Here is a 27156-nt window from a genome sequence, read left to right as displayed (position 1 = left end):
ATGCAATATCAACTCATCAAATCATACTGTATGTTAGTAGATTTCATCCTCTTGATGATGATCCTCCTCCATTTGTTTTTGTGGTCTGGTGGTTTTCTATGTTTTCCGGTATAAAGCGGACCGCTGCCAAACGGGGGTCAATGTCCTCCCGCAAGTCAGACAAACTGTCGTAAAATCAGATGCACTAGACGAATCGATTCTAGATAGGGGATTTTTAAATATTGAGATATTTAAAAATGCATAATATAGTTCATCTTGAAATCAAATGTACCATATAGAAATATATAATTTTGTATAACACTCAACGATTTTGCTATATTTTAATTTTCATACTCGTTTGTTCCTTACAAATAAATCAAAATTAGTATGGCAGCCCCTGTCGGGAAGATTCGTAAAGTCCTTCGTCGTGGGAAAATAAATTGTTGACCTTTCACCCTGTGGGCTTCGAGAGCAATGATCAGACACGGGCACACTTACCTCATATGCCCTGTGAGTAGTTGGTGGGGTCACGTGGTCTTTTGGTTACGTGTGCAGCGCATGCCGAGTGCGTGCCGACAGTCGGTGTTTGTCGGTAAATCGCACTTCGGGTACCTTCTGCATCCGTCGGAAATCTCCGTCGGAACATTCGGCACCCACTCGTGCAATCCCGGGTACAACGCACTCAAATGTCGGGTCACACTCGGAACACCAACCCCGGCAGTTCAGCCCGGGCGATCCGACAACAATACCTTGGCCTACCGCCTATGGACTGACTTCACTCTTGGACCTCTCTCTCATTTTCTCCAAGACTTACGGACTTGAGGTTTTCAGCGTCATATTCGTAACAAATCTACCTACCTGTGGTATTAATCTGATTTTTGTTAAGACTTGGAGAATTTTTTCTAAATTATCTCAAAGTTACGACATACAAAAATGGGGAACGTATCCTGAAAGTGCCTCTGTTTCGGCCAATTTTCTACAAGTTTTCGCCAGAGAAAGATATGGTGCCTTCCTTTTACGCCCCTCTAAGCTTTCCACATAAAAAGCAATTGACGGCACATGTTTGGACATGTTTGAGAGGCAAAGTTTCGCAGGAATTTTGAATCGGCAAATCGAGCCGCCATTTTCCTAAGTGCCGCACATGAGGCGTTTTGTCGTGAATGAACCAGACCAAATTCTCACAGGTGTGTGCCCGTGTCAGATCAATTGATCATCTTCAAGTACAGCACAGATTTCTTGAAGCAAGAAGAAGAAGGGGACAAATGAGACACTCTTTCGCTTAAGAGGTCTTGTACAAGGAGTTTTAGTGTCGGACAAGCAGGTTTAAACCGGATTGACAGTTCTGACAGTAAAGTAAACAACAAATTGTTATCGACCCGGCCCGGCCGGACCAGCTGATTTTTATGTGCCAGTTCCCACCGATCGTTGGTTTAGTTTCCTGTGTAACTGTGTACACTGATGACTGACATGGAGAATCAGGAGTCATCGTTAGTGGAGTCCTCCATTCAAGGTGAGTTCTGGCATTTCCGACCTGATCAATCTAAAACACTTCAGATTTGGATGGTCCTTAATTTTGTGTCAACAACCGAGAATAATGATGTTGATAAGCTCAGCACGGCTGGTATTCTCTTGTTTGTTCAAGGACGGTATAAAGTTTGTTTGGATTTAAATTTTAATGTTTTTGGATGTATTGAAAATAAACTCTACTTAATGACATTCTTATTATATAAACATCTAAAGATTAAGTGTAGTTATACACTACATTTCAATATTCTTATTATTTTGTTACAAAATGACAGCCCTTTTGCTAAAAACAAAACAAACACTTGCTATGATTCTTCTCATGTTATGATTGTTATTAGGCCACACTGACTCAATTTTATGGATGACATCCTCTGGAGACCCCGAAACTAAATGTGCGAGGGCGAATAGATAAAAAAATCCAGCAAAAAAAATTCTGTTGAACCACAGGACTAAACATCCAGTCCATTGTTTCCCAGGGTTGGATTGTCTTATGTTCCCCTTTAGTAATACTGTTGAGACAATTATCGCCATTTCAATAGTGTTTTAATTACCATTCTTGTTTAAAGAGAAGAACAAGGGTGCAGCGGCCCCATGCCCTGACCTGGTGTGCCCCCTTACCCTGGAGAGTAGATCCTCTGGCAAGCAAATAATTCTTTTTGACTAGGAATGTTCTTGGGTCACATGTGGCCACATATTTTTTTAAGAACACACAAAAATCAATGCATGCATGGATGTCATCCATAAAATTAAGTCAGTGTGGCCTTACCAATGATACCATATTCAATTTATTGGTGTTTGGGAAAATATTTAAAATTCAACCACCCACATCATGAACTTCTTAACGCTCTTTCATTTTTATCCGTGGGGTAACCTATATCCGTTGTTTTTTTACAGGGTATTTAGGGATATCAAGACTACGTCAGTGGTTTGAAATTGCATGTTTTGAAAATACACATTGTGTATTGCAATTTGTAACCACCGTCCGTCGACTTGATATCGCAAGATACCCCGTTCTTAAAAACAACGGATATAGGTTACATCGCAGATAAAGGTGAAGTAGCGTTATACTTTTTTCACTATTGACAAGATGTCACTACCAATAGCCATGTACTGATGTAGCAAATACTTATGTACAATGTATGTTGACCCTCCAGGCCTCCTGAGTGATATGGACACCACAGAAGATAAAGATGGGGAGGCTATAGAGATGGAGGACTTACAGGACAGGCAGGAGAACAGGACGTATGATGGCATCACTACAGGTTATGTCCTCCTGGCCTCCGTCATGGCTGCATTGGGTGGAGTACTGTTTGGATATGATATAGGTAAGTGTATGCTGTTATTCTATGACAAATATAGAATACAACACGGTGTATTCCGTATCACCCAAGGTACCAGCCCGACCACGGGTCAGATTGCCTGACAGCCGAAGGCCGAAGGGGAATCCGACCCGACAGTGGGCTGGGACTGAGGATGGAAGCCTGTGTGATACAACTAAGAAGCCTGTGTGATATGGAAAATTATCACCTTGTCATATCGAACGTTATCTTGGCCCAGTTATAATGTAATATAAGGTACAATGCTATTAAGATGATATACTTTGAACCAAGGAGGTATTGCTTTAGCTTAACTCATGTTTCTCAAATTTTTACAAGTTTCAATGTATCTATATGATAAGTCACCTTTGCTGTTTGTAAAATATCTTTGTTGGAGAATGGAAAATATGTTTCATTTGTTTCTAATAAGCAGAAACTGTTTTCATCTCGTCTTTTTGGTAGGGATTGTATCAGGCGCCCTCCTGCAGCTACGGGAAGAACTGCACCTGGGCTGTCTTCAGCAGGAGATGGTGGTCAGCTCCATGCTCATGGGCGCTGTGATTGGCTCACTCACTGGGGGTAAGGACCAATCACATGCTTTCTTTGGTACAACTTTCTTTGTAAACATATAAGACAGTTACTTTTGGCTCAAATGTGATAGAAATTAACATTGCAAATATTCTATATGCTATTTCTGTCAAGCAAAGCACTTACCAACAAGCTTTTGATCAGTCCTCTGATCCTTCTCAAGTTGAAATGACCCAAAGGAAACTCCCGAGCACCTTTGACCCATTGCTGATGTCACACTTTCATTCAGGTCACATGACATAGGCTTCAGGTCATTAGTATTTCACTATATAAAAAGACCTTAGAATCCCAATGTTAATTATCATACTTATACCATTTTTTTCATGACAAAAAGAAACAGTTACTGATCAACCATGTTTTGTTAACCATGTTTCCCCAGGATTTATTGTAGACAGATTTGGGAGGAGGTTGGCCATCATTGTGAACGCTGGTGTGTTTGTGTGCGGGGCCATGATTCTGGCTTTGGCGCAGTCTTATGCAGTTCTGGTAAGTTAGTGCTTTAAGATGGTCATATATGATGTATACTTAAAGCATAACGCTAGTTCAACCTACATGTAAAAGCAAAATGTTCTTTTAAGCATGCTTTAAACATTAAGATAATACTAGTACCATGACTATTTGCCACAATGTCTTGGAATGGATACAAACAAAATGTTCTCTCAGGCATGCTTGGAACAACTTAACTCATTTTCTTCTACAATGTGATCACACTACAGTCAAACCTGATCAAGTGACCACCTGTAGATAAGGACCACCTGGCCATTAATGATATACAGTCAAACATGTACATGTGGTCACATCCTGGTTCATGTGACCACTTTTATGCGATCCCTTTGATAATTTTTCCCATTGACTCAAGCATTGAAAATCCTGTCTACAGTGACCACCTGTCCTTAAAGACCAGATTTTATTGGTCCCCAGAGTGGTTCATCTGGGCAGGTTTGACTGTATTTCACGCTGTGTTTTTCTTTAACTAGTGTACATATTGGTTCACTCATGTATGTTTGTATTGGGTACTTCAAAGTGCTCTACTCAACGCACTTCAAACAAACCACACTTCTATATCTGGTATTACTAAGTATTAAAAGGCACACAGCTGGAGCTGATTATCCTGTTGTGTAGGTGTGTTCTGTAAATGTTACAAAAACTGTTTACACTAAGTTGAAGCCTATACAAAAGTGGAAGAGTGGTTGGCAAACATACATTGTAGTTGTTGGAGTCTCCTGTGTAAGTGGCAGCTGTTGCATGCTTACAGCACTATTCTCCGTTGGGTTATCGCTACCGGTATCCCAATTAGCTTATAATTACTGACATGTATACTTAAAGCATAATGCTAGTTCAACCTTCATCCGTAGGGTAACCTATATCCTTTGTTTTAAAAAACAGCGTATTTGGGGATATCAAGTTGATGGACAGTGGTTTGAAATCACAATATTTTAAAATATTGCAGTTTGAACCCACCTTTCGTCAGCTTGCAGTTGATATCCCTAAATATGCTGTTTTTGAAAACAACAGATATAGGTTTCCCCCCGGATAAAGGTGAACTAGTCTTATGTCGATTCCTAATTCTATATATATCTATCTTCTGTGATGATAACTGCTTTTGTTTCTTCCATGCTGTCACTGTGTTTCAGGTGACAGGGAGGTTAATTGTGGGGTTTGCAGTGTCCCTGTCTGCCATAGCAGAGTGTATCTATATATCTGAGATTGCTCCTTCTGTAAGTATCACTGAAAGCCATTTGAGATTTTATTCTTTGAACTCATTAACACTTTCTTATAAAGTTTTCTAGGTTACAAAATCATTTACATTGGTTTTGTCATGTCATTTTTGGTCACCATGCATGAACGTCAGTTTACCTATTTTTCCATCTTTGTCAGATAATAAGAGTAGTAATTTAAAGCTGTCATGTACATTTACATGTAGTAAAATACAGATGGAAGGGCATTTTTGAAGGTAGAACCTAAAATTGCATAGCTTACATTTGGAACCAAACACCTTCAAATGTACATTTGTATTATAGCTCCTGGGTTTCTTTCTTCTTCGCAGCAAATAGCATTTATTGAAAGGGCAAAAGAGACTATACCAGGCTACAAAATACAGGCCTGCCATTTGTTTTTCCACACATAGTCTTAACTGTGGTCTGTCATGTTCCAGAGTAAACGTGGTATGCTGGTGTCCTTAAATGAACTGGGCATCACCCTGGGCATCCTGGTGGCCTACCTGGTGAACTACCTCTTCATCAGTGTACCCAATGGATGGTGAGGAACCTTAACTCTGTATCACATTTTATAGAATATGTCTGAAACAGTCTTCCATCAGACACACATAAAATACACCTTTATCCACAGGTCACAGACATCTGTAGTTTTTAAAAACAGGGTATTTTGGAATGTCAAGTTGATAGACAGTGGTTTTAAGTTTTCAAAAAAGTAACATTTTCAACATTTTCAAAATATTGCTATATATATTGAAGCCACTGCCCATTGACTTGATATCCCCAAATATGCTGTGTTTTTTTTTAAACAATACATATAACCACTGATATAGGTGACCTGTGGATAAAAGTGAACTAGCGTTACTTCTTCTCTCATGAGACTGCAATGAAAAGTGGTTCAGTTCTTCATATTCAAATGAATAAAGACTTACCGGTATTATATATAAATAAATATTCACAGCTTTTCAATGCTGATATTCAGCACATAATAATTGTAGAATTAACCTTGCATCTACACATTGATATGTGTATGATATGATAGACATTTTCCAGATTTATAACACTATTACTCAGCAATAAGGTTCCAACTTTTTAAATCTCCCCACACCTTACTTCATCCCTCCATAGGAGGTGGATGTTTGGCCTGTCGTCCCTGCCAGCCATTGCCCAGGGACTAGGGATGGTGTTCCTCCCTCCCAGTCCCAGATATCTCATCATCAACAGACAGGAGGAAAAGGTGGGTTGTTGGGAGGAGAGAGGGGAGGGGGTGGTGCATCACTGTAATCGGCCTGAAATTCACTTTTGGGATCTAATCTTGAAAACAGCAGAATGCTGAGAGAGTAGTCTAGTGGACATGAGATTGTGAGGTCATGGGTTCAATCTCTGGTATTCCTGGATGTCCTTGGGGGAGGTACATAAACACAACTTTTCTCACTGTCATGATTCTCACAATATTATGCTGTATACTACTGTACAATTATAGTACGATTTATGGGCTAAACTGGTTCAAGATAACTTTTTCCTTTTTTTCTCAGGCTCAACAAGTGCTGAGACAGCTGAGGGGCAGCAGTGTGGATGTGGAGCTGAACAACATCAAAAACTCCCTACAGACAGAACAGGTAGGAAAACAGGCTCACGAGTGACTCAGTGAGATAATATGCACACACACACACCACAAACACACACACACACAAACACACACACACACACACACGCACACACGCACACACACCACAAACACACACACACACACCACAAACACACACACACAGGCACACACGCACACACACCACAAACACACACACAGACACACACCACAAACACACACACACACACACACACACACACACTAGTTTACAAAAATTTATTTTATATCTTTTTTGTAGACTAGTTGTGAAAAGTAACTGTAAAACTATGAATATTTTTGAGGTGGTCACGTATGATTAAGTCAATAGAATATTCTTCAATCAGTAACTCTTTGATTACACTTAAGACAATTACCTCAAAATTTTTTATGTCTGCTCAGTAATATTTGAAGAATATTTTATTACAGTATGTTTTTATTACAGTAGTAATAGAGTGAGAATGTTTCTGTGTTTGCAGAGACTTGGTGTGTGTGACCTGTTTAAGTCTGCTGGCAACATGAGGGGGAGGATGTTGATTGGCACAGGGATTGTCTTCTTTCAACAGGTAGGTAGACAGGTTGTGCTGTAGTTTTAACAGTCAAAGATTATAATTCTAACTTCTCTTCTTTAACAGTATATGCTGAACCTCATTAGGCTGATGACTCCAAGAGTAGTACATGTTATGTAGGAAGCCACAACCACAAATACCAGCCCGTACCGACACATATAAAAACTCATTTTTCCCACATATCATCCCTAAGTTGAATGTCCTGCCTGGCACGGTTGTAAGTGCTCCCAACGTTGAGTGCTTCCGTGCCAGGCAGGCGGCCTGCCCGCCCTAACCCGGGAGCCTCAACTACCCCCCCCCCCCTTCGATGCCCCATGCGGGGCCATTTGGGGGTATACGGATGTAGATGTAAATGTTCATCCATTAGACTGTGTATGATAAAGGTTTGATACACTCACATACTCTTAAATATGCTCAAAGTGCGACTTGCCTCTAGCATAAGACCTCCATTTAACGTCTTATTCGAGGGCTGTCCCTTACTAAAACTACTGTACATGTAGCCAGTACTACTCTTTTTTTTCCCAAGGGCACAACGTACATGTAACGCTGGTTCACCTTTATCCGTAGAGTAACCTACCTGTATATCCGTTGCTTTTGATAACAGGGTATGTCAACTGGTGGTGGTTTCAAGCTGCAATATCCTCAAAATATTGCAATTTTAAACCAACCTGCCTCGACTTAATATCCTGTTTAAGAAATAATGGAAATAGGTTACCCAACGGATAAAGGTGAATTAACGTCACATGTAAGGGCCTGTCAAGGGTTTGAAACCAGAACCTCTAATATTATTGTATCTCAGGTATACACTAAACTACTATCAGTCATCATTATTTGTAGCGTGTACATTGTATAATCTTGTTACATATAACTAGGAGTCAGTAGTGTAAGCAACAAGTTTTCATTAACTAGAGTGTCTAGTACATAACTGTACTATTTTTAGTTTTAAGTTGTGGCAAATTTGCTTCATTTCAGTTTGGCATCTTTTATTTGTTACATACAACAAATATCCTCTATATGTTGAGTTTGTATGTTCTCTGAATATGCTTCAGTTAGCGATTTAGATAAATAAGTAGCATTGAATAGATAAATGAAGAATGAAAAATGAAAATATGTTTCCAGTTCACAGGCCAGCCCAACGTGCTGTACTATGCACCCACTATCTTCCAGCTGGTTGGTTTCCATAGTAACACAGCCGCCACCCTGGCAACTGTCGGACTTGGTATTGTGAAGGTGAGAACCAGTGATGACCAGAATTGTTTAAAAAGTAACTGTCATGTACCTGTAACTTGTGTAAGGCCCCCTTTCCACTTTCTATGGTAATTGCTTAGCAACCAAGATTGGGTTTATGTTATCCTTGATTTCATAACTGGACGATGATGCAAGTTGTAGAACTATGATTTAAAAGACAAACAAGCAAACACACTAAAAAATTGTCCTTTATGAAATTTAAAAAAATCTGTCGATCTCTGGTTGCTCAGCATTTGCTTATCAGTTGCAGCCTCTAATTATAAGCGAAAGGGTTTGGACTGCAATATATATACAATCATTGTATTGTGAATATTTCTTAGAAAGAATGTTACGTGTTCTGCTTTGTCTTGCATTACTTTGTAACATCAAATTCACAGTCAGACTGTCTTAAAATTTTTGTTTTCTCTCAGGTCCTATCTACTATTGTATCGCTCTGCCTGGTGGATAGATTTGGACGTCGCAAGTTCCTATTGGCTGGTGCAACCATCATGGCAATAAGCATCCTGATCCTAGGCGTCATCACGCACTCCTTCCCGGCCAGCAAGTTCAAAAGGCCCTGTGAAAGTGGAAACGACACGTTAGGATCCACTCACACCAGAAACGTTTTCTTTCCTGGGAACTTTTTTGACCCCACCTTACAGTACAGAAATCCTTCTGCAGTAACGTCTTCGATAGTAAGTGTTCCAGGAAGAAGTCACGAGAAGAGCAAGAAGTTAGTCTGGACATCACAAGTAGACTTTGTAAGAAGATCAGAGTCTCAGACCACAGCAAGAGTTCTGAAGAATCGTCCCAGTGCAGTTTCTGGTGTAGAGTTCGTCAATAAGGAGACAGGTTTCCAGGATGGGATAGAGTTGGATGTGATGACACCAGATGGAGCGAAGGGGGTATCACTGCTGACACTGATGGTGTTTGTGGCAGCATATGCCTTCGGCTTTGGTCCAGGTAAACATACAAATGTATTACACTCAACAGTTTCTTTATCAAAGACCTGATATGAGATACTTCTCCTGTTTTGCCCAGTTAAATGGCTTTTCTGACTTATAGTATGTATTTCTGTGAAGGATGCTGTTACCTTCTAAATCTTGTTTGTTTGGTTGTTGGTTTGTTATTTGCTTGTTATTGTGTAGTTATTTGAATGCAGTAGGCACTGGCAGGAAGTTAGGTCAAAGGTCCCAGAATGGGTTATCCCATTTCCCGTCTTCAATTTCCTGCTATTTGCCAGTATGTTGCCTTTTGAGAGCATATGGGACAAATGCATTATGCAGAATCACCAAGAATTAACAAGAAGAAATTCCCTAGCCTGAGCCCCATCCTCCGAAGTGACCACTGGCTCAATCCTTCCATGGTCGGAAAGCGAAAGGATAGAGCCATTGGTCACTACAGAGGATGGTGCTCAGGCTAGAAATTTCCCCCAACTAAAGATATTTCTGGTTTGAGATTTGGATTTTTCCTTAACATTTTGTTGTTGTTACCGTTGACAGTATCTTGGCTGGTGCTGAGTGAGATTTTCCCAGTCAATGTGAAGGGTCGTGCGGTAGCCCTCACTACTGTGCTGAACTGGGGAACCAACCTGGTCGTCTCCCTGTCATTCCTAAACCTTGTGGGTGAGTTATTGTTAGCTCTTATCTTCTGTTTGACAGAGATGTGCTAACATATACATGTGATAAAAGTGGTTCATGCTAGATACTGTTTTTCATATATTTCGTCATTCGTATTGTATTATTCAAATAGTCGGTCATGTTGCCCCATTCATGATACCTAAAGGCAATGACAAACATTTTTAGAAGGTTATTGTAGCCTCAGATTAAAGTATTAGGTGAATGAGCAGCATTGTACAATGTATGTGCACAAGAATGCATGTACAATCAAACCTGTACAAATGACCGGCTTTACATAAGGACCATCTGATCAATGTGACCACTTTTTGCCAGTCCCTTGATGATTTTTGCCTTTAACACAAGCATTAAGATTTGCTCAGTTACACGTGTACCCTCAGTGGTCCTTTTGAGCAGTTTCGACTGGTAATGTCATTTTTTCCACAGAGTCGGTGGGGATTTCTGTAGTGTGCCAGGGGTATGCAGTAATAGGTGTGCTTGCTGCTGTCTTCATCCTACTGGTGGTTCCTGAGACCAAGAACAGGACCCTGGAGCAGATCTCACATGACCTGGAAACTCGGTCAGTCACAAACTAGTGAGTGAGTGAGTGAGAGTGATCGAGTGAGTGAGTGAATGAAAGTGACTGAACTAGAGTGAGTGAATGAGTGAGAGTGATCATGAATGATATTATGTATCACTGTGTTTATGAGTGTGTGTCTGAGAGTAAGTCAGTTAGTTAGAGTGAGTGAGAGAGTGGTACATGTATGTGCTTAGTACTCATGATTTTTACCAATTTTAACCGATTTTGCTTACATGTACTTACTTCTACCTTAGATGTGGTCCATTGACATCTACAAAGTGCAACGTTTATCACAATTTCTGATCTCAAATTACTCTACTTCTTTCTCCACATCAGTTCTGTCTGTGGCCGGTTGGACCAGTGGCTGTCCTGCTGTCGGGGAGGCCTCAGCAGAAGGAGACACGCGTCAGTCAGGATAGAGGACTCTGTCTACAGCCCCATTCACAGGGACTCCATGCACATCTAACTCAACTTTACTGTACAAAAAAGGAAAAATCTTGAAGGTTGAGCCCCTCTAACACGTTCAAGACCTTCATAATGCTTTGCTTCCAACCATTCCCCAGCAAAGGTCAGTGCTGGTTTGGGAGTAGCCTAGCCTGACTAAATCACGCTCCTAGCAGCCGGCCTTACAGTTGCCACCACCTAGAGGAAGCTAGCTAGAGAGAGATTGTGTAAACACAGGCTTGGATTAGCCTGGAATCCATGAATGCTGGAATCCATGTTCTACTTCAAGTTCAAGTTTGCTCCTGTGATTGCATCCATGCACTTTTCCTGTCTACTTTCGGACTGATGTTCATAGTCGGCTAGTGCAGACGGTGTTTAAAGACTAGTAGGCAAACCAACTCCTAACCGCAGGAAACTTTGCTCATGACCAGTTACCACCGGCTTTGTGTTACAGGGGCTTTAAGGGACTTTGATGTAGGTTGTGTCTCCACCAAAGTACGAGAAACGAAGTCTTCTGTCGGATAGTATACTGTAACGCTAGTTCACCTTTATCTGCGGGGTAACCTACATGTATATCCGTTGTTTGGCAAAACAGTGTATTTAGGCACATCAATTCGACGGGTGGTAGTTTTAAACTGCAATGTACTGAAAATATTGAAATTTTAAACCAACGTCCGTCAACGTGATATCCCAAAATACCCTGTTTTTAAAAGCAACGGATATAGGTTACCCAACGAATAAAGGTGAACTAGCGTCAACTCAGTACACTCTAGCTACATTTTTGTATTTCTGTACAAATTATTCTCAGGTTCAGAGTCTATAATGTATATAAAGTTACATGTACAATGTACATATAGCAGTATATGAATAAAGTTATATACAGCAGTACTATATGATTGTAAAATTGTAGGAGCACACATCTTCTGGTATACATTTGTATGTAATGTATGTCTGTGATGTGGTGTTAGAAGATAGAGTTGGAAATGTGATGACTGGATTTTTTCTAATGACTGCATATAACACTGGCATTAGTGATCTTTTTAATGGTAAACCTTGTGCATGGGACACATTGTGCTTAAGCAGTGTACAAAATACTTTTCTGAGCCGGGTTGCACAGCGTGCAAACTGGGGCAAAATCTAGGTTGCACAACTGAATTTCAAGTTGCACATTTCACTAAAATTTCTGAAAAAAAGGTACAATAAATATTCCCTTTACTATCGTGTTACTTATAAACATGTTTGTTTCAAACTAAAAATCAAGTACAAAGTACATTGACAACAAAATCCAGTTCTGAGGCTCAAAATCTAAGTTGCACCCTGTGCAACCTGAGTTTAGAAGTTAGTTGCACCAAGCAAAAAGTGGTTGCAATGTGCAAGTGGGTATTTTGCACACTGGCTTAAGTTACAAGGAAATGCACAAGATATGTTGATGAATGTTAGACATCCAGGTAATAAGGTACCTGGTGCAAAAGTCCCTCAATCAACCAGATACAGTTTTGTTGACTGTCAGACATTTCAAATATTGTATGCTAACATTATATTTTGTCAGTGATAGCAAGACATTGTTACATTTCACGATTCATTTTTTAATGGTTAAATGTTAAAAGACTATGTTTGTGACATGTGTAAGACATGCTAAATCTCACAACCCCAACTGGTGCAATGGCCAGGTGGGTTGACAGTTTGCCTTGCAGTTGGTTTGTTGTAAGTTTGACCCCGGCCGAGTCATACCAAAGACTTTAAAAATGTTACATGCTGCTTTCTCTGCTTACCATCTAGCATTTGGGAAAGAGTATGGCAGTTAACGTACAGACCACGTCCAATTGACTACCCCCTGATTTTTGATTGCACAAAGCTGTGTGGCCCAAGGCTATAGAAATGGAGATGGGCACCATCTGAGGCAAGAAGGACTTAAACAACAGTCTTAAAGAAACTTGACGCTTGGTGACAAGTAATACTTTTTGAAAAAAAATCATTCCTACCTCTTGCTTGTTGAAATATTTTCAAGACTTGAGGAATCTGGCAGTTTTAAAAAATAGAAGTTTGAAATAGTGTTAATAGTGTTCTTAAATTAAAACAGTCATTCATATTCTTGCCATAGACATTTTATGAAGGGTTCATTATTGAAAATAAAATTATAGATAGTTGTATTAATACAAAGTAAAAAGGGGAACAGTTGTCTGAAAGTTCCTTGTATATGTTTGGAATCATCGAGTCCCACCAATTTAGGGTTCGCTTAAAAGGCTGGGCTGTCTACAAGGCCAGGCTACCTGGCCTGTCTACCTGGCCTGGCTATCACGTCAGGCTACTCAGATCCCTCCATTCATACCCCCATCATGTGGCACTCAGCCAAAATAGCTGATTGACAGGCATGGTAATTGCTAATTTTCAACCCTGCCAGTGTCCACTGGCTGGACCCTGGGAAAGTGTCTGGGGGCCTTCCTTGCAGCTGTCAGGAACACATTCAAGTACTGTACCAGTACTGTGTTCGGTAAATGCTTTAGGGTGTTAGACCTAGAAAACAGAGGTCCTGGGTTCAAATCCTTTGACATGTCACAAAATCTGTTAACAGTATTTTCCCCACTCCAACTTGTACAAGGGGGTTGGAGAGATTGTTGTCAGTGGAAGGAGAGGATTGGGCTCTGTCCTGGACACAAAAATTGTACAGTGGATAACAATCCACAGCCTCAAAAATGCTATGTGACTACTAAGATTGTATATGTCAACATGGCATACTAGCATAGAGAACAAGGAGGTACATGTAATTATACAGTACCCCCCTTGGTCAATACAAGTTTAGCTTTACAGTGAGCAAGTGATTTATGCTCTCCCTTCTTGTTGCACAAGCTGAGATAGTTTCTGTTCTAGAAGATAGATATTCAATAAAGAAACAAATTTCTGTTGCTGGCAAGCCCATTCTTACACACACACACACACACACATTTACACACCCACAAACATACACAAACACAGTGCTGGTACTTGTGTTCCTGACATGCTGCAAGCAAGGCCTCCCAGACACATTCCCAAAGGGCCCAGCCAGTGGTGGACAGGGCAACCTTGGGTCACTGGTACTAGCAGGGTTGGAGATCAGCAATTACTATGCCTGTCAATCAGCTATTTTGGCTGAGTGCCATATGATGGGGGGATGAATGGGGGGATCTGAGTAGCCTGACGTGATAGCCAGGCCAGGTAGACAGGCCAGGTAGCCTGGCCTGGTAGACAGCCCAGCCTTTTAAGCGAACCCCACCAATTTATCCACCTACTTACATGTATTAAATGTGTGTATGCAGTATCTTTTGAGGCATTACATGCCAGAAATGACAGAAATATTACTATGTGATTGTGCTGTATTCCTTCTAGTGTAAAACATTCTGGAAACTATCAGATGGTTGTGACTTGAATAAAAATGAATTCTTATCTTCATATATATATATGGTTCATTCATTTTTGCGTGGTGTCAAATAACTGGTTGAAACAATCTTTACAGTAGAAATAGAAAGCAACTATTTGCAGTGTAATGATTTTGTGGCAGTGGGTCACTGGAAAACAAAACCAACAGGAATTTGAACATTCAAAGATTAATTTGAAGCACTAGGAGCAGTTTCACTTTTAACTGCAGATTACAAGCCTGTGAACAGTAGTGCTGTTGGCTGTGCTCTCAAAGTGCTGGTATAGGGGTGGGTATTGGTACGGTGTACCGGTACAAAACCGGTTTTTCTTTTTGGACCGGACCTGAAAAAACTAGGTGGACCGGATGTTGGACCTTTTGGAAAATGAACGTATTGTATGATCAGGCATTCACACATTTCTGGGCTTACCGGTCAAGGAAAATAACAAGAGAGAAGTAGAGTAGAGTCTATAGTTATTTCTACCAAGTTTCACAGTCACTTAGTAGTACCGAGGCAGTTAGCCTTGTAGGATTTTAAAACGCCAGTGGGAGTCGAATACTTCACCAAGCAGATTTCTTTGTTGCGAAATGGACCATTGTTTTGAGTATCGTTCATTGACTAGTTCTCACATACTGAATCAGGTCCAAACCTGGACCTCTGGACCTGAATTTTCTGTACTGGTACCCACCCCTATGCCCAGGTATATAGGGGGACCGTGATATGAGGAATAACACGACGTGAAGTTTCTCTTCACACGAGGGTCAACACGAAACGTGCCAATGCTCTCGTGCCGCTATCTTTGCACGCTCGTCCCAGGTAAAGGCCCATTACGTGCACTTCTTCAATTTTAGCGATGTCCGCACGGCCGGCATACACTGCTATATTTTCCCGCAGTCAGTCCGGCCCCATTACGTGCGCTTCTTCAATTTTAGCGGTGTCCGCACGTAGCCGTGGCCGGGCATTCACGGCTACATTTTCCCGTCCCGGTGGACTCGGCGCTAAATCCGGCCCCATTACGTGCGCTTCTTCAATTTTAGCGGTGTCCGCACGTAGCCGTGGCCGGACATACACTGCTGTATTTTCCCGCCCCGGTAGACTCGGCAGTCAGTTCTTCAATTTTAGAGATGTCCGCACGTAGCCGTGGCTGGACATACACTGCTATATTTTCCCGCCCCGGGTGAAGACTAGGGTCTCAATCCGGCCCCATTACGTGCGTTTCTTCAATTTCAGCGGTGTCCGCACGTAGCCGTGGCCGGGCATACATGGCTACGTATATTTTCCCGCTCCGGTAGACTCGGCAGTCAGTCCGGCCCCATTACGTGCGTTTCTTCAATTTCAGCGGTGCCCGCACGTAGCCGTGGCCGGGCAAACATGGCTATATTTTCCCGCGCTGAGTGAAGACTCGGCACTCATTTCTTGCGGAGGTAAAATGGACTTGACTTGAAACTGACTCTACTCAAGCTTTTGCATACCAAGTGGCTGCAAGGCGTATTTGACCAAGTGGACAAGTATCCAAGCCATGGCGGAGAAGGCACGCCGGTAAATGTTATCATTGCGTGAAACTATAATTTATAAACAAAGATCACCGCCATTTTGTTTTATGTAAAATTATCGCAGTTGTTTGCACATTTTCTTTCCGTTAATTCAAGTGCCATGGCCAGTAGTTTACCGGTACTCGATTTTAGTAGTACATTGACAGTAGTCAAAGATTTTGTAGCATGTAATCGTGTGTAAAACGTCTTATATCATTAAGGAAAATTCTACCAGACTCGTAGTGCCCAGTGTGGTTCACTTCTGTAAACAAAGGTGACGCCATGTAAATAATGAATTTTATTACAAGTGGCTTTGATATGTGCGATTGTTACAACTCCTAGGTAACTACAGCTTAGTACATGTACTGCGTATATTATGGTTCATTCAACACATTTCGATCTCAAATAAAATCTTCATTCACAGATCTTCATTCAAAAACGCCGCCATTTCTGCTGACTGCAAGTGTACTGTGCTGTCGCAGTTTTGGCCGAGTTTACCTGAATTGTTCTGCCAGACTTGTGCGTACCGTACCGTATACTACAGTACTAGCATTTACTATACAGTGTTTTCGATATCAAAAACCTTTTAATTGAGGCGCACATGTGTTTTAAAATGTAGACCCTAAGTATGAAATTGTAAACATGATTCCGATCGTAAAGCTGTTATTTAAGTCCAAGAATAAAAATGAAGTACATGTTTGTATCATTGGGCAAGCGACATTTATCGTGTAGTACGGAGATGTCTTGTTTACAATCGTTAATCCTGGAGTATTTTGTGACGGTTCTTCTCGGTGTACGTCGCCGGAAAATGGCGTGCTTTGGTGTGCTCACGAGATATCATGATTTTCTTCGTCAATGTTCAGTGACCAGCTTCGTTTTTGCTTACAAGGAGGAAAGACGACTCAAAGTCGGAAAGAGTAATGAAACACAATTTCTGACAAAGCATCTCTTTATTGACTTTATCCCGTTAAACTCGGTAGATAAACTGTTGTTTGCGAAACTTGACACGGAAAGTCACGTTTTGTGGCTATATATGTCAGTGTTAGTTTATCCAGATATTTTCAAACTACAGTGTACAAATAATGAATGAAGACCTTTATTGTACATTCATACCCACTGGGTTCAGTACAGGTCGCCATAAATGATACAACATGATATAATGATACAATGAGTCTAGTAACTCAAGAATCGTATTCTACTGCGTACATTCGGCTTCTTCTCGTTTCTTTGTGATATTGAAAATGTAAGAACAGATATGCTTTATAAGTAAAGGTTTGTCTAGATTCATAAGGAATATAAATTTGTCTATATTACTTAGTCGTATGAAGTGGGGGAACATGGATTCTATTAGTCTGTAGAGTTCAGCTCTCTCTTTCTTGTACAAACTACATTCTACTACAAAATGATGTTCATCTTCTATCTTATCTAGATTGCAGTATCTACATATTCGTTGTTCTAGAAAGGTGCGATTATGTCTTCCGGTTTCGATGTGTAGTTTGTGGCAACTGACTCGTAGTTTTGTGACGGCCGTCCTGTGCCGAATATTGTCAATATCCAGGTATTGTTCCACATTATAGGTGGACTTGAACAGTCTGTAAGACCTCAATTTGTTTTTAGCGGATCCACCTTTGTTATCATTGTTGAGCTCTCTCAGAAAAGTTTGAAAATAAATGTCTTTCAGACGCTGATTGATAGAATTGATAATTTGAGACGAATTTGTATTGTGCTGTAGAGGACAATGCCATATGTATGTTTCCACAACATGCGAGTATGGTCCTTCCCAGACACCATGGCGCCACCGCTTTGTCATGAGCCCGAGGCGGCATGACCAAAGGCGGCCGCGGGCTGTGCGGGAAAACTTGAATGTAGCAGACTTGTTAAACTAGGAATTCTCACGGTTACGGTGCACGAAATAACACTAACAAAATATGTGGAGCTTGTATCTAATCTCATTCAGCAATCGCAGACAATTTCAGCGATAAACACATGTTACAAGGTAATTCTTACCGGATATAGCATTTTGGTCCGGCTATGGAAATGGGCTACGAAGTTTTATCAAAACAATGGAGGTTAAATTCTAACCTCCTTGGTTAAAAGAAGGAAAACACTGGGAAGTGTGGTTTGATCAGACGGCTAGATTCCTCTGACAAATTAAATCTACGCTCAGCTATATATAGTGTTATTTCATTTCATTTTATTTCAACCTACATGTAAAACCCTACCGTTTTTTAAGATGTTGGCAAATCCCTTGGAATGGATAATGAGTTTCTGTTTGTTTTCTCTCCAATACGCAGGTACAGTATATCGAAGCTTCATCGATATCAGTGGTTTGAAGTGTCGGAGCAGGAGGTTAATTACAAGTATAGCCTCCTTGGTCAAAGGACAGGAAGAACAGTCTGCCAGCAGTTGTGTTGTTCTGAACTGTGTGTATGTGTCTGTGTGTGTCGTTCAGTTCTACATGTGTGCGTGTGTGTGTGTGTCGTTCAGTTCTGTTGACGATATTTTGTTAATCCTAACACTACGTTCGTTTATCCTAACCTTCCGGTTTCAACTAGTATATAGAGTAGTTTATACAATAAATTTTCTTAAGTAACAATATTGAATTACATAGTACTTTTATAGTATATAGATTGTAATATCGCTCCTTCACAAGAACAAGAACACCAATCCCTGAAGCTTGTGTATAATAATATTGCCAAATATTTTTTACGGCAAACGCGGGGGGGGGGGGGGGGTAAATGTTGGTTTCTTTTATTTTGTCACGAAACAGACAAAAGCCAAAGATTGTAATACACATCGGTGTCTAGAACGTCACGTCCCGGACTCTGGTGCACACTCTATTGTTCAAAATGTCCTGCAACACATCAGCGCTAAAGTTTGTTAAAGCCGACAGTACAGTCTGACCGTCGAGTCGTGAAATACACTACACTATAGACGTCTTCATTCATTCATCATTATCACCTATCAACTTACCTTTTGTTATATGTAAGTAGATCGGTGTGAACTGTCGGAACAAGTCGGAGCAAGGAGGTTAAAAAAACAACCTCCTTGGTCAGAGGAAGAGTTTCTCACGCCGTTTTACTTGTATGTTGATCTCTTTCAACTTCTTGTTCTGATGAAACATTTCTGTTCTGGTTTGCATGAAGATTGAAACTTACCTTCTATTAACTGTGTTCAGAACAACGGTTTTACCAAGGAGCTTGGTTTTACTAACACAAGTTGCGTCTTGACTTACCCTTCAATAAATGACATTTGAGGAACAAGAAGAAAAACCAAACGTCTTTTCTTGCAAATAGATGGTTGCTTCTTTCCGTTTTTCAACTTCGCATAAGGAGATTCAAACTGTTTTTCTTTAAAATTGGGACTTTTTTACCTCTTCATTTAATTTGGTGGTAGGAACCTTATCATAATTCCTTTCACATTGTTTCCTTTCTAACGATAACATTGGATCCATTCCAAATTACATTTACTAGTATATACGAAGTACGGAATTAACAAGATACATAACGGTAAAATATAAAGATAACCGCCCAAAGAAAAAAAAACAACCACCCATGAAAGCTGCGTGTCAGTATAACAATAGAACACCTTTACTTAGAAACAACAGCTTGAAACTAAAACAATGGGAAAATTGCCTTGGGTAGATTTGTGTTGAGTTTGTGTTCAAGAAAAGCTCCTTGGTTCAAAATTACATATTTTAAAATTTTTAAAAGAATTTGTTTTCATTTCTTGCTGGCTCTTTGCGTAATTTAACATTACTTAGTACGTATCACATGTATTTTTTGACACGTCTAAAAACTATTCTAGGCGTTTTTTTAAATCAATAACACATGTACATATACTAGTACATGTATACAGTACGTCACGACATACTAGTATCGTTACTTTTGAAGCATCAAAGGTAAGTGTATACCATGGTCATAATTCGTCAGCAACTACTTCCAGCCGGGCCGCTATTTCAAACGTCGGAAACACGGTACGTTGATAATTTAATATATAGAAGCAAACTGATACATTTGAAATGAGACATATTTGAAAGCAAATGGATCATGAATGTAAAGTCCTTTACAAATTCTCTGATCGTGTCTCCACTGACAGGAACAAGTTGGAAATAGAACACATCGTGCTTCATTAGAATCAGCCAGATAGACATTGATTTGCATGCCATGGAGAACGTTGCCGATGCAAATACTCGATACATTATACAATGATGTTCATCACTCGTCGGCAACACGGTACGTTGATGATTTAATAGAAATTCATAAGTAAATTGACACAAATCTGAAAATTGAGACATGTTTGAAAACAAATGGATCATGAATGTTAAGTCCTTTCCGAATTCTCCGATCATGTCTCCCCTGACATGAACATGTTGGAGATAGAACGCATCGTTCGGAGTTCATTCAAAATGAGATGTGTATATTCAAGACATTATACATAATGTAGAATGATTTCCATCACTCTGTATTATAAGCTGCTAACAACACCAATAATAAACCAATGATAAAGAAAATGTTTCGTGCAGGATATGTCACTCAAATTGATCGACGCGGTGAAATTGTCTCCACCCATCCAAACTACACATTCGGTAGGTTCTCTTTTTGCCATAACACGACCGACATCTTAACAATTAAGTCGAGTATTCGTATATAAGCTGTATATAAAATTATAGATAGATATGAAATGAAACATCTTTACCAAACAGACGGGGAGGTAATAATTGTATCAAACCAACCGTAAATAAATTCTGAAATGGAGTATTTTACAATGTTTAAAAAAATGTTACTCGTCCAAGGGAGTCTCGCGGATTGAAGTGGTAGTTCGGAAAAATCCCCAAAGAATTCGCCAAGGCTCTTATGTGAAGTGACACAACGGCCAGATGGAGAGAACTACATATTACGTATCTTTTTGTTACGATCGCTTGGCCAGAGCCTATGTTAAGAAACTATTAAAATTTCATCTGAATTTCCCGACACCTTCCGCTAAGATTTTGTATCTATCATGCTTGTTCCTATATTAGGGAGTTTTCTTGACTGGGTGTGAAATGAAAACGGTAGTTATCGTTGTATTTTACTTGCCAACATTTACCCCCGACGTTGCAGCCAAAAGAAGGTTATAATCTGTCGTTTCTCCCAAGACATGTAACCCAATAGTGTTATTGACATAAGTTACAACTTACCACATTACACTGTATCTATTGACTTGGTTCGTCAGATTATTTACAGAAAATGTAACAAGACCTTACCATTTTATGTCTCCATTTAGTCAATTCTGTATTTTGGAAATAACCTCCAAGCAGGTCGCATAAACACTCCTGAGTCCTAGGCCAACTTCACTCCTCTGCTAGCTTTTGATACTATCTTATGCTACCGTAGTATCTCCTTGGAGATTATCTTGTAAAATCGAACTACCGAAATGCTGCGTACGCTCGATCAACAAGTCAACAATCTAATGAACTGCAAGTTGCTCATCGAAGTTTTCACCTTAGAAATGAAGTAAACACAAAGTGGCATGGTGAAGTTACGGTACAGTGGCGAACTTGGGATCATCCATTGTTTATTTCAATCATAGTTTTTTTTTTTATTTATTTGCAAAATATAAACATCACACTAACTTTTGTGTGGAATGACAGCAATGACATATTTTCTTTTATCAGGGATTATGATGAAATCTGTCCATCAATCTTGCCACAATGCGATACCAAAGTGGTTAAAAAAAACCTTGGCGATACTAATAAAATTCATTATTACATGTATTATAGTATACCTGACACCCCTCAAAATAGATAGTATCGCCCAGACCGAAATGCTTTGCGCTTGTTGGTTGCCTAGGTAACACGTGGGTAAGCAGCGCGCATGCGTGCATATTTTGTTTAGCCGCATCATTCAAACAACAACCGTGTTTACAGTCGGGTCGTTTATTTACATCCCGCGTCACTACTTGTTTCGAGTCAGCCTTTGGGAAGCTGTGGTTTAGTTACACATAGTACAAGGTATGAATTCTGTTTTGTAATGTTTGTCATTTATTTTCAGCTACGTACGCCGTAAATAGATTGTTTAGATCAAGGAGGTTAAAACCTCCTTTGTTAGATATAGTAGAAAATGTTACGGTGTCGGTGGAGCATTTTCTCGTATCGTTTGTAAGTTTACTACACGCTCCTCCAAAGTACCAAACTAGATCATCAGTTTTCGTTGCAAGTTCTTTGTAAACAAGTAATCATTGCTACTAGCTTGGTATCGCTGCGTCAAAAATGTTTGTTTACACGAAATGTGTTGTTTACGCTGTGCAAATCCTGGGCTCTGTAATGAGGAAACGTACGTCGTACGTCGTGCGACTATCGGTTATAGTGAGGGATTGCACGCCCAACCTCGCAAAGCATTGTGCGTTGCAAAATAGCGGCAGATGTTCCAAAATCTACCGATGTAAACTCCTGTTTTTTAAAGGAAATTTACGCATTTCAAGTCTGACGTTTGCGCCACGTCACTTATCGTATCAAGCGGTCCGTTTTACGCCACCGCTTTCCGCTTCTTGTGTACATGGATTACGTGCCAATTCGGGTTGCTTTGAGGTCATGCACGTGTCTGTTGACTACTTTAACCGCGAGGTACCTCGGTCGCGCAATGTCCGCCGCTATTCCCGTCGTTTTTGCGCCCACGAAAATGCGTGTCCGTTCTGTGCACAAGCGTGCGAAGTCAGCACGGAGCGAGGTAATGCACGCGTTCGGAGTTTGCGTGAAGTTGCTCAAAACTCGTCAATCGGCACGAAACGTGCTATTCTTCAAGCTCCGCTATCTTAACACGCGTGTGGTTACTCATGCCGCACTAAGTCCGTACGCGTGCAAAGATAGCGGCGTCTGAGAATTGGCACGTTTCGTGTGGATTGTCGTGTTTTGAGGAACTTCACGTCGTGTTATTCCTCATTCCGGGTACCCCAAACATAGCTCCTATGCTGGTACATTCTAGCTTTTCATTACCTTAATCAAAAATGAAGGTATTAAGGGTGTGTGTGCATCTTGATCTGTGTATTTTCAGATACTTGTGATCAGCATAACTTGATAACCTTTTAAAGATGGATTTTTATCATAATTGTGTTGTGTGGATACCATAGGTCTTGGGAATACAAAGATCAATTTTGGGCCCCCTGGTGCCTGACCTTGGTACTGAACTTCCAGTTGTGGGACATTTTTGTAACATAACTGTTTAAGATACCACCTCGTATAGCAGCTTTCTCTTGGTACAAAGACCAGTATACACTCTAACAAGCAATTAAAAAATGTAGCTTCAGCCTGCAAAGATTTGTCTCGAGAAGACTTTTATTTTCATTCAATAGTGTGTACAGAGGTACGTCTTCAGTTTCTCTTACAGGTTCCTTCCTCACGTCTTTATTAACTTCCAAGGTGAGGAAGATCTTCACCACTTACACCAGCATCAGAGAAACTCTTGATGTTTTTTTTTTTAATTATCTCTACCATATATGGTGTTAATTACCTAATTGTAGGACACACATATTTAGAACATTTTGGTAAGCGAGTATACATGCTCTCATAGTGGGTAAACCAGGAGTAGAGCTGGTTTCTTGGATGTCATTTTGTGCGTGCAGCCTGATGTTTTGCTTGAAGCATTTTCCTTATTAATAAGTCATATCAACTGTTATTTCACCATTTACAACACAATATGGCCCAGACACGTTCTGTTGTCTTTTGCAGGGAGTTTATTACAGGAATCGAAGCAGTGAATGCAAATTTTCGTAATGGCTTTATGACCCACAAGATGACATCCGTCAACCTTAATATCCCTATAGTCGTTACAGTTGTTATTACATTTTTACATCTAAATTTACACAATAATCTTATAGGTCTTATTTAGTGCTTGTTAAACCTGAGCATGCACTAGATACACATTATGTACTTGTGTTGTACCCCCTTAGCTTGTGTAAAATATAGTAAAAACCACACAATAAAAACACTTAAAATAGGAGAAAACATCCTTCCTAGTTCCCATACACATTCATTTGCCTCTAGCTGTTGCAGAAATAACTTACTCCAGACTACATCAACTCTGACAGTCTCTCACTTTAACTCAAGTCCTTTTCGAAACAGAACAGTTAGCTGAAAAAACAAAACATGCATTGTAGAGTTTCATGGTCATTCCACATTCTGATAGAAAACCCTGGGTCCGGAGACAATTTAAAATCATAAAAAATGATGCAGATTGATATTTTTTCTGGTTTTGTTCCTTTCGTGTGTGATTGCCGTCTTCAGGAAATTTTTAGTGATTCATTGTGATTGTCAAGCAACTTTTCATCTTCAGGATTGTCAAATACTTTATGTTGTTATTCCATCCACATCAACCTATTGAATTGTTTTGATTTTGAAACAAAATTTTCTTAAAGCTGTACCGTATTTCTTAAAATTAAGTGCGAGGGACTGTAAGAGTTGAAGAACCTGGATTAGACCTAAGGGTTTCCCCTGTCATCACATCACCTTTCTCTTCCCTAACCCTCCACCTTTGTCATCAAGAAAGCAGCTTCTGCAATTGGCCTCCTATCATAGTGCCTCTACAACCCTTGTACCCCTTTATTTACATTCATGCCTGTATGTACATTTCTCCACAGACCTGCTTGTGTCAAATCAACCAATCATACCGTAGCTAACAATTCCAGCTGACCAATCACAGACGGCAGCCAATATTTGAATACAATACAAACTGATTGAAAATATTAATGTTGACAACTTGTAAAAACCATGCAGTCAAATCACAGCAAAATATGCTATACATGATTATGGTGAGTTAGAACAAATGTGCGAAATGATTTCTTACATGATTCTGTTTCTGAACCTATTCTACAAAACGTCAGAAATATGTATCAGGTGAATGATTATTTAGTCTTCCATTTCATTAATATTGCTCTAATCTAATCTTTAGTTTAACTCTATATAGAGGACAATGTTTCTGGATGAAATATAGACAACCTTTCTTTTTTTTCTACATTTGTTAGTTACTTTTCTGCTCTACAAGCTGGTTAGATCTTACAGTTAGTGATGTTATATATTATAGATACACTCTAGATTTTGATACTGATGTCTTAGCCTTGAGTGAGAACATTCATAATCCTATGGAACATCATGATAACTGGTGCATTAATATTTACTAAGCTGCATATAGTCGTCTTCTACTTGTATTCCTTGTTATATCACACGTCTGATGTTAGTCTAGAAGCTATTCGTTGCTAGTATGATGAATCTTTCTCGAATGGAACTCGGAGCCGCTGCGGGACTTGAGTGTATGGATGGTTCGAGAAACCCTCTATCTCAACTCGTGGTCTACTGTGGCAATACATCTTCCTAATGACAATTTCCAGGTATATGTTCTAAGTATGGTGTAAGTGTGTATTGACATAGATCTTGGTAACCGTTGTTCCCCACAAGGAAACCTACGTCTATATAGTCACACGGGACAGTCTGAGTAGTGATCATTATTGTCTAGCACCAGTTCTATATGGTCTAATAGGTGTTTTTTGTCTAATTCTGTACAGGAATATAGAACTCACTAGCCTAGAACCCTAACTGATGCTTGGTGCAGATCCTTATAGTATGCATGATAGGTCTGTTGTCTCCAATGCCCATGTAGTTACTCAAAGTAATTGTGAACATTATAAAGAAAGGCTAGTTAGATACAATGTATACTTTTGAGCTAGCATGTAAAGCTGACACTTATAGCAGTAAGCCCAATTCATAGTGGAACTGCAACACGTATTAGCAGCCAGTAGTGAACATTCAATGTAGAATTCTGTCGTTGGAATAAGACATGAAGGCATAACATCAGAATAGGGAGGACTGGCATACCTATATTCTTCTTCTGAAAGTGGCCATTTTGAACTTCCAGAGGTTGTTGCCTACTTTAATGTCTTTTCCATAGAGGTGTTCAGTTGAAGATGTTATGTTCATCAGAATGACTGCTGGCACTCCTCAAACCACTATGAATTAGTCTTCTTGCATGCATAAGTGTCAGCTCCTAAAGCTTACACACCGAACATCTTCTTAACTGTGTATCCAGGCATTGAGTACAGAATCAGAACGACAAATGCCAGTAAGATCAGGGCTATGATGACCTTGATCAGCAGCCATTTGTAATTTGCCCAGACAAAGTTCCACAATAGTTTGATGGGCATGAGGAACCACATGGCTGACGAATCCGGGCGGCTTGAACGATAAGCGAATGTTATCAATGATGATTATGAATTCGACAGTACTTGAATAGAATTCGTCCGTACCCTACACATGGAAGAGTTTCTTGACAGTGTACCCTGGCATGGAGTAGATAGTTAGCACGAGGAAGGCTATGAGGATCAGAGCCACTATTACCTTTATTACCAGCCATTTGTAATTTCTCCAAAGGAAGTAGCAAACCGCTTTGATTGGCAAGAGGAACCACAGAGCAGAGGAGTCCGGGCGGCTAGAAACAAGAAGCGTTGCAAGATGAAATTTCTGTCCTATTGTTACAAAACCTAACATGGGAAACCACCTTGGCTTAGGCAAGGCACCAGGTTGGGTTTTGAGTGATTCAAAAATACCTAACTTGAGATTGAATCTTACATATGTAGCTTAGCTTGTTTCGGTCATCTTTTTAGTTTTAAGGAAGACAGTGGACTTTCGGAAGGCTTGATACACCAGCATGGAAAATACTTCTTTGAAATTCTTGTTAATTTGCAGTGTAGAAATTAGGAAGACAGAATGATGGCTTGTTCTCCTTTGGGTTGATAAATAATTTGTAAAACAGAAATCCACAATTCATTTAAAGTTAAAAAAGGGTCTAAAAGTTCACCAAAACCAAAACTCATTGGCAATGGCTTTTGATAAAAAAAAGTCTTTGGATAAAAAAAAAGTTCTTCGTACACAAAAGAAGACAAAATGTTTAAATCTAAAACGTTTTGGTTTCCTCCAACCTTACTTAATTGATGTTTTCTTTCTTTGCGGTGTCTGGGCATTAGTTTTAGAGTCAAATCGTCAAATGGAACACCTTCGAACCATGTTTCTTGTTGCCATACAGAT

The 27156-nt window shown here is 39.9% G+C and overlaps 1 protein-coding gene across 1 annotated transcript; it reads left to right on the top strand.

The window, feature by feature from the left end:
* The first annotated feature begins 1349 nt into the window (after window positions 1-1349).
* Window positions 1350-11738, top strand: LOC118410259 (solute carrier family 2, facilitated glucose transporter member 10-like). The gene is made up of 14 exons (XM_035811818.1): window positions 1350-1489; window positions 2658-2828; window positions 3282-3398; window positions 3787-3893; window positions 5042-5125; window positions 5563-5666; window positions 6251-6359; window positions 6658-6741; window positions 7226-7312; window positions 8435-8545; window positions 8974-9505; window positions 10045-10167; window positions 10606-10738; window positions 11075-11738. The coding sequence occupies exons 1-14, from the start codon at window positions 1438-1440 to the stop codon at window positions 11202-11204; spliced, it is 1944 nt and encodes a 647-aa protein (XP_035667711.1). The 5' UTR covers window positions 1350-1437; the 3' UTR covers window positions 11205-11738.
* Window positions 11739-27156: the final 15418 nt, after the last annotated feature.

Source organism: Branchiostoma floridae, chromosome 2 (assembly GCF_000003815.2).
Source record: "Branchiostoma floridae strain S238N-H82 chromosome 2, Bfl_VNyyK, whole genome shotgun sequence".
Classification (NCBI taxonomy): domain Eukaryota; kingdom Metazoa; phylum Chordata; class Leptocardii; order Amphioxiformes; family Branchiostomatidae; genus Branchiostoma; species Branchiostoma floridae.
The sequence above is the reverse complement of the archived record's forward strand: the minus strand, read 5'-3'. Positions and strand labels throughout refer to the sequence as shown.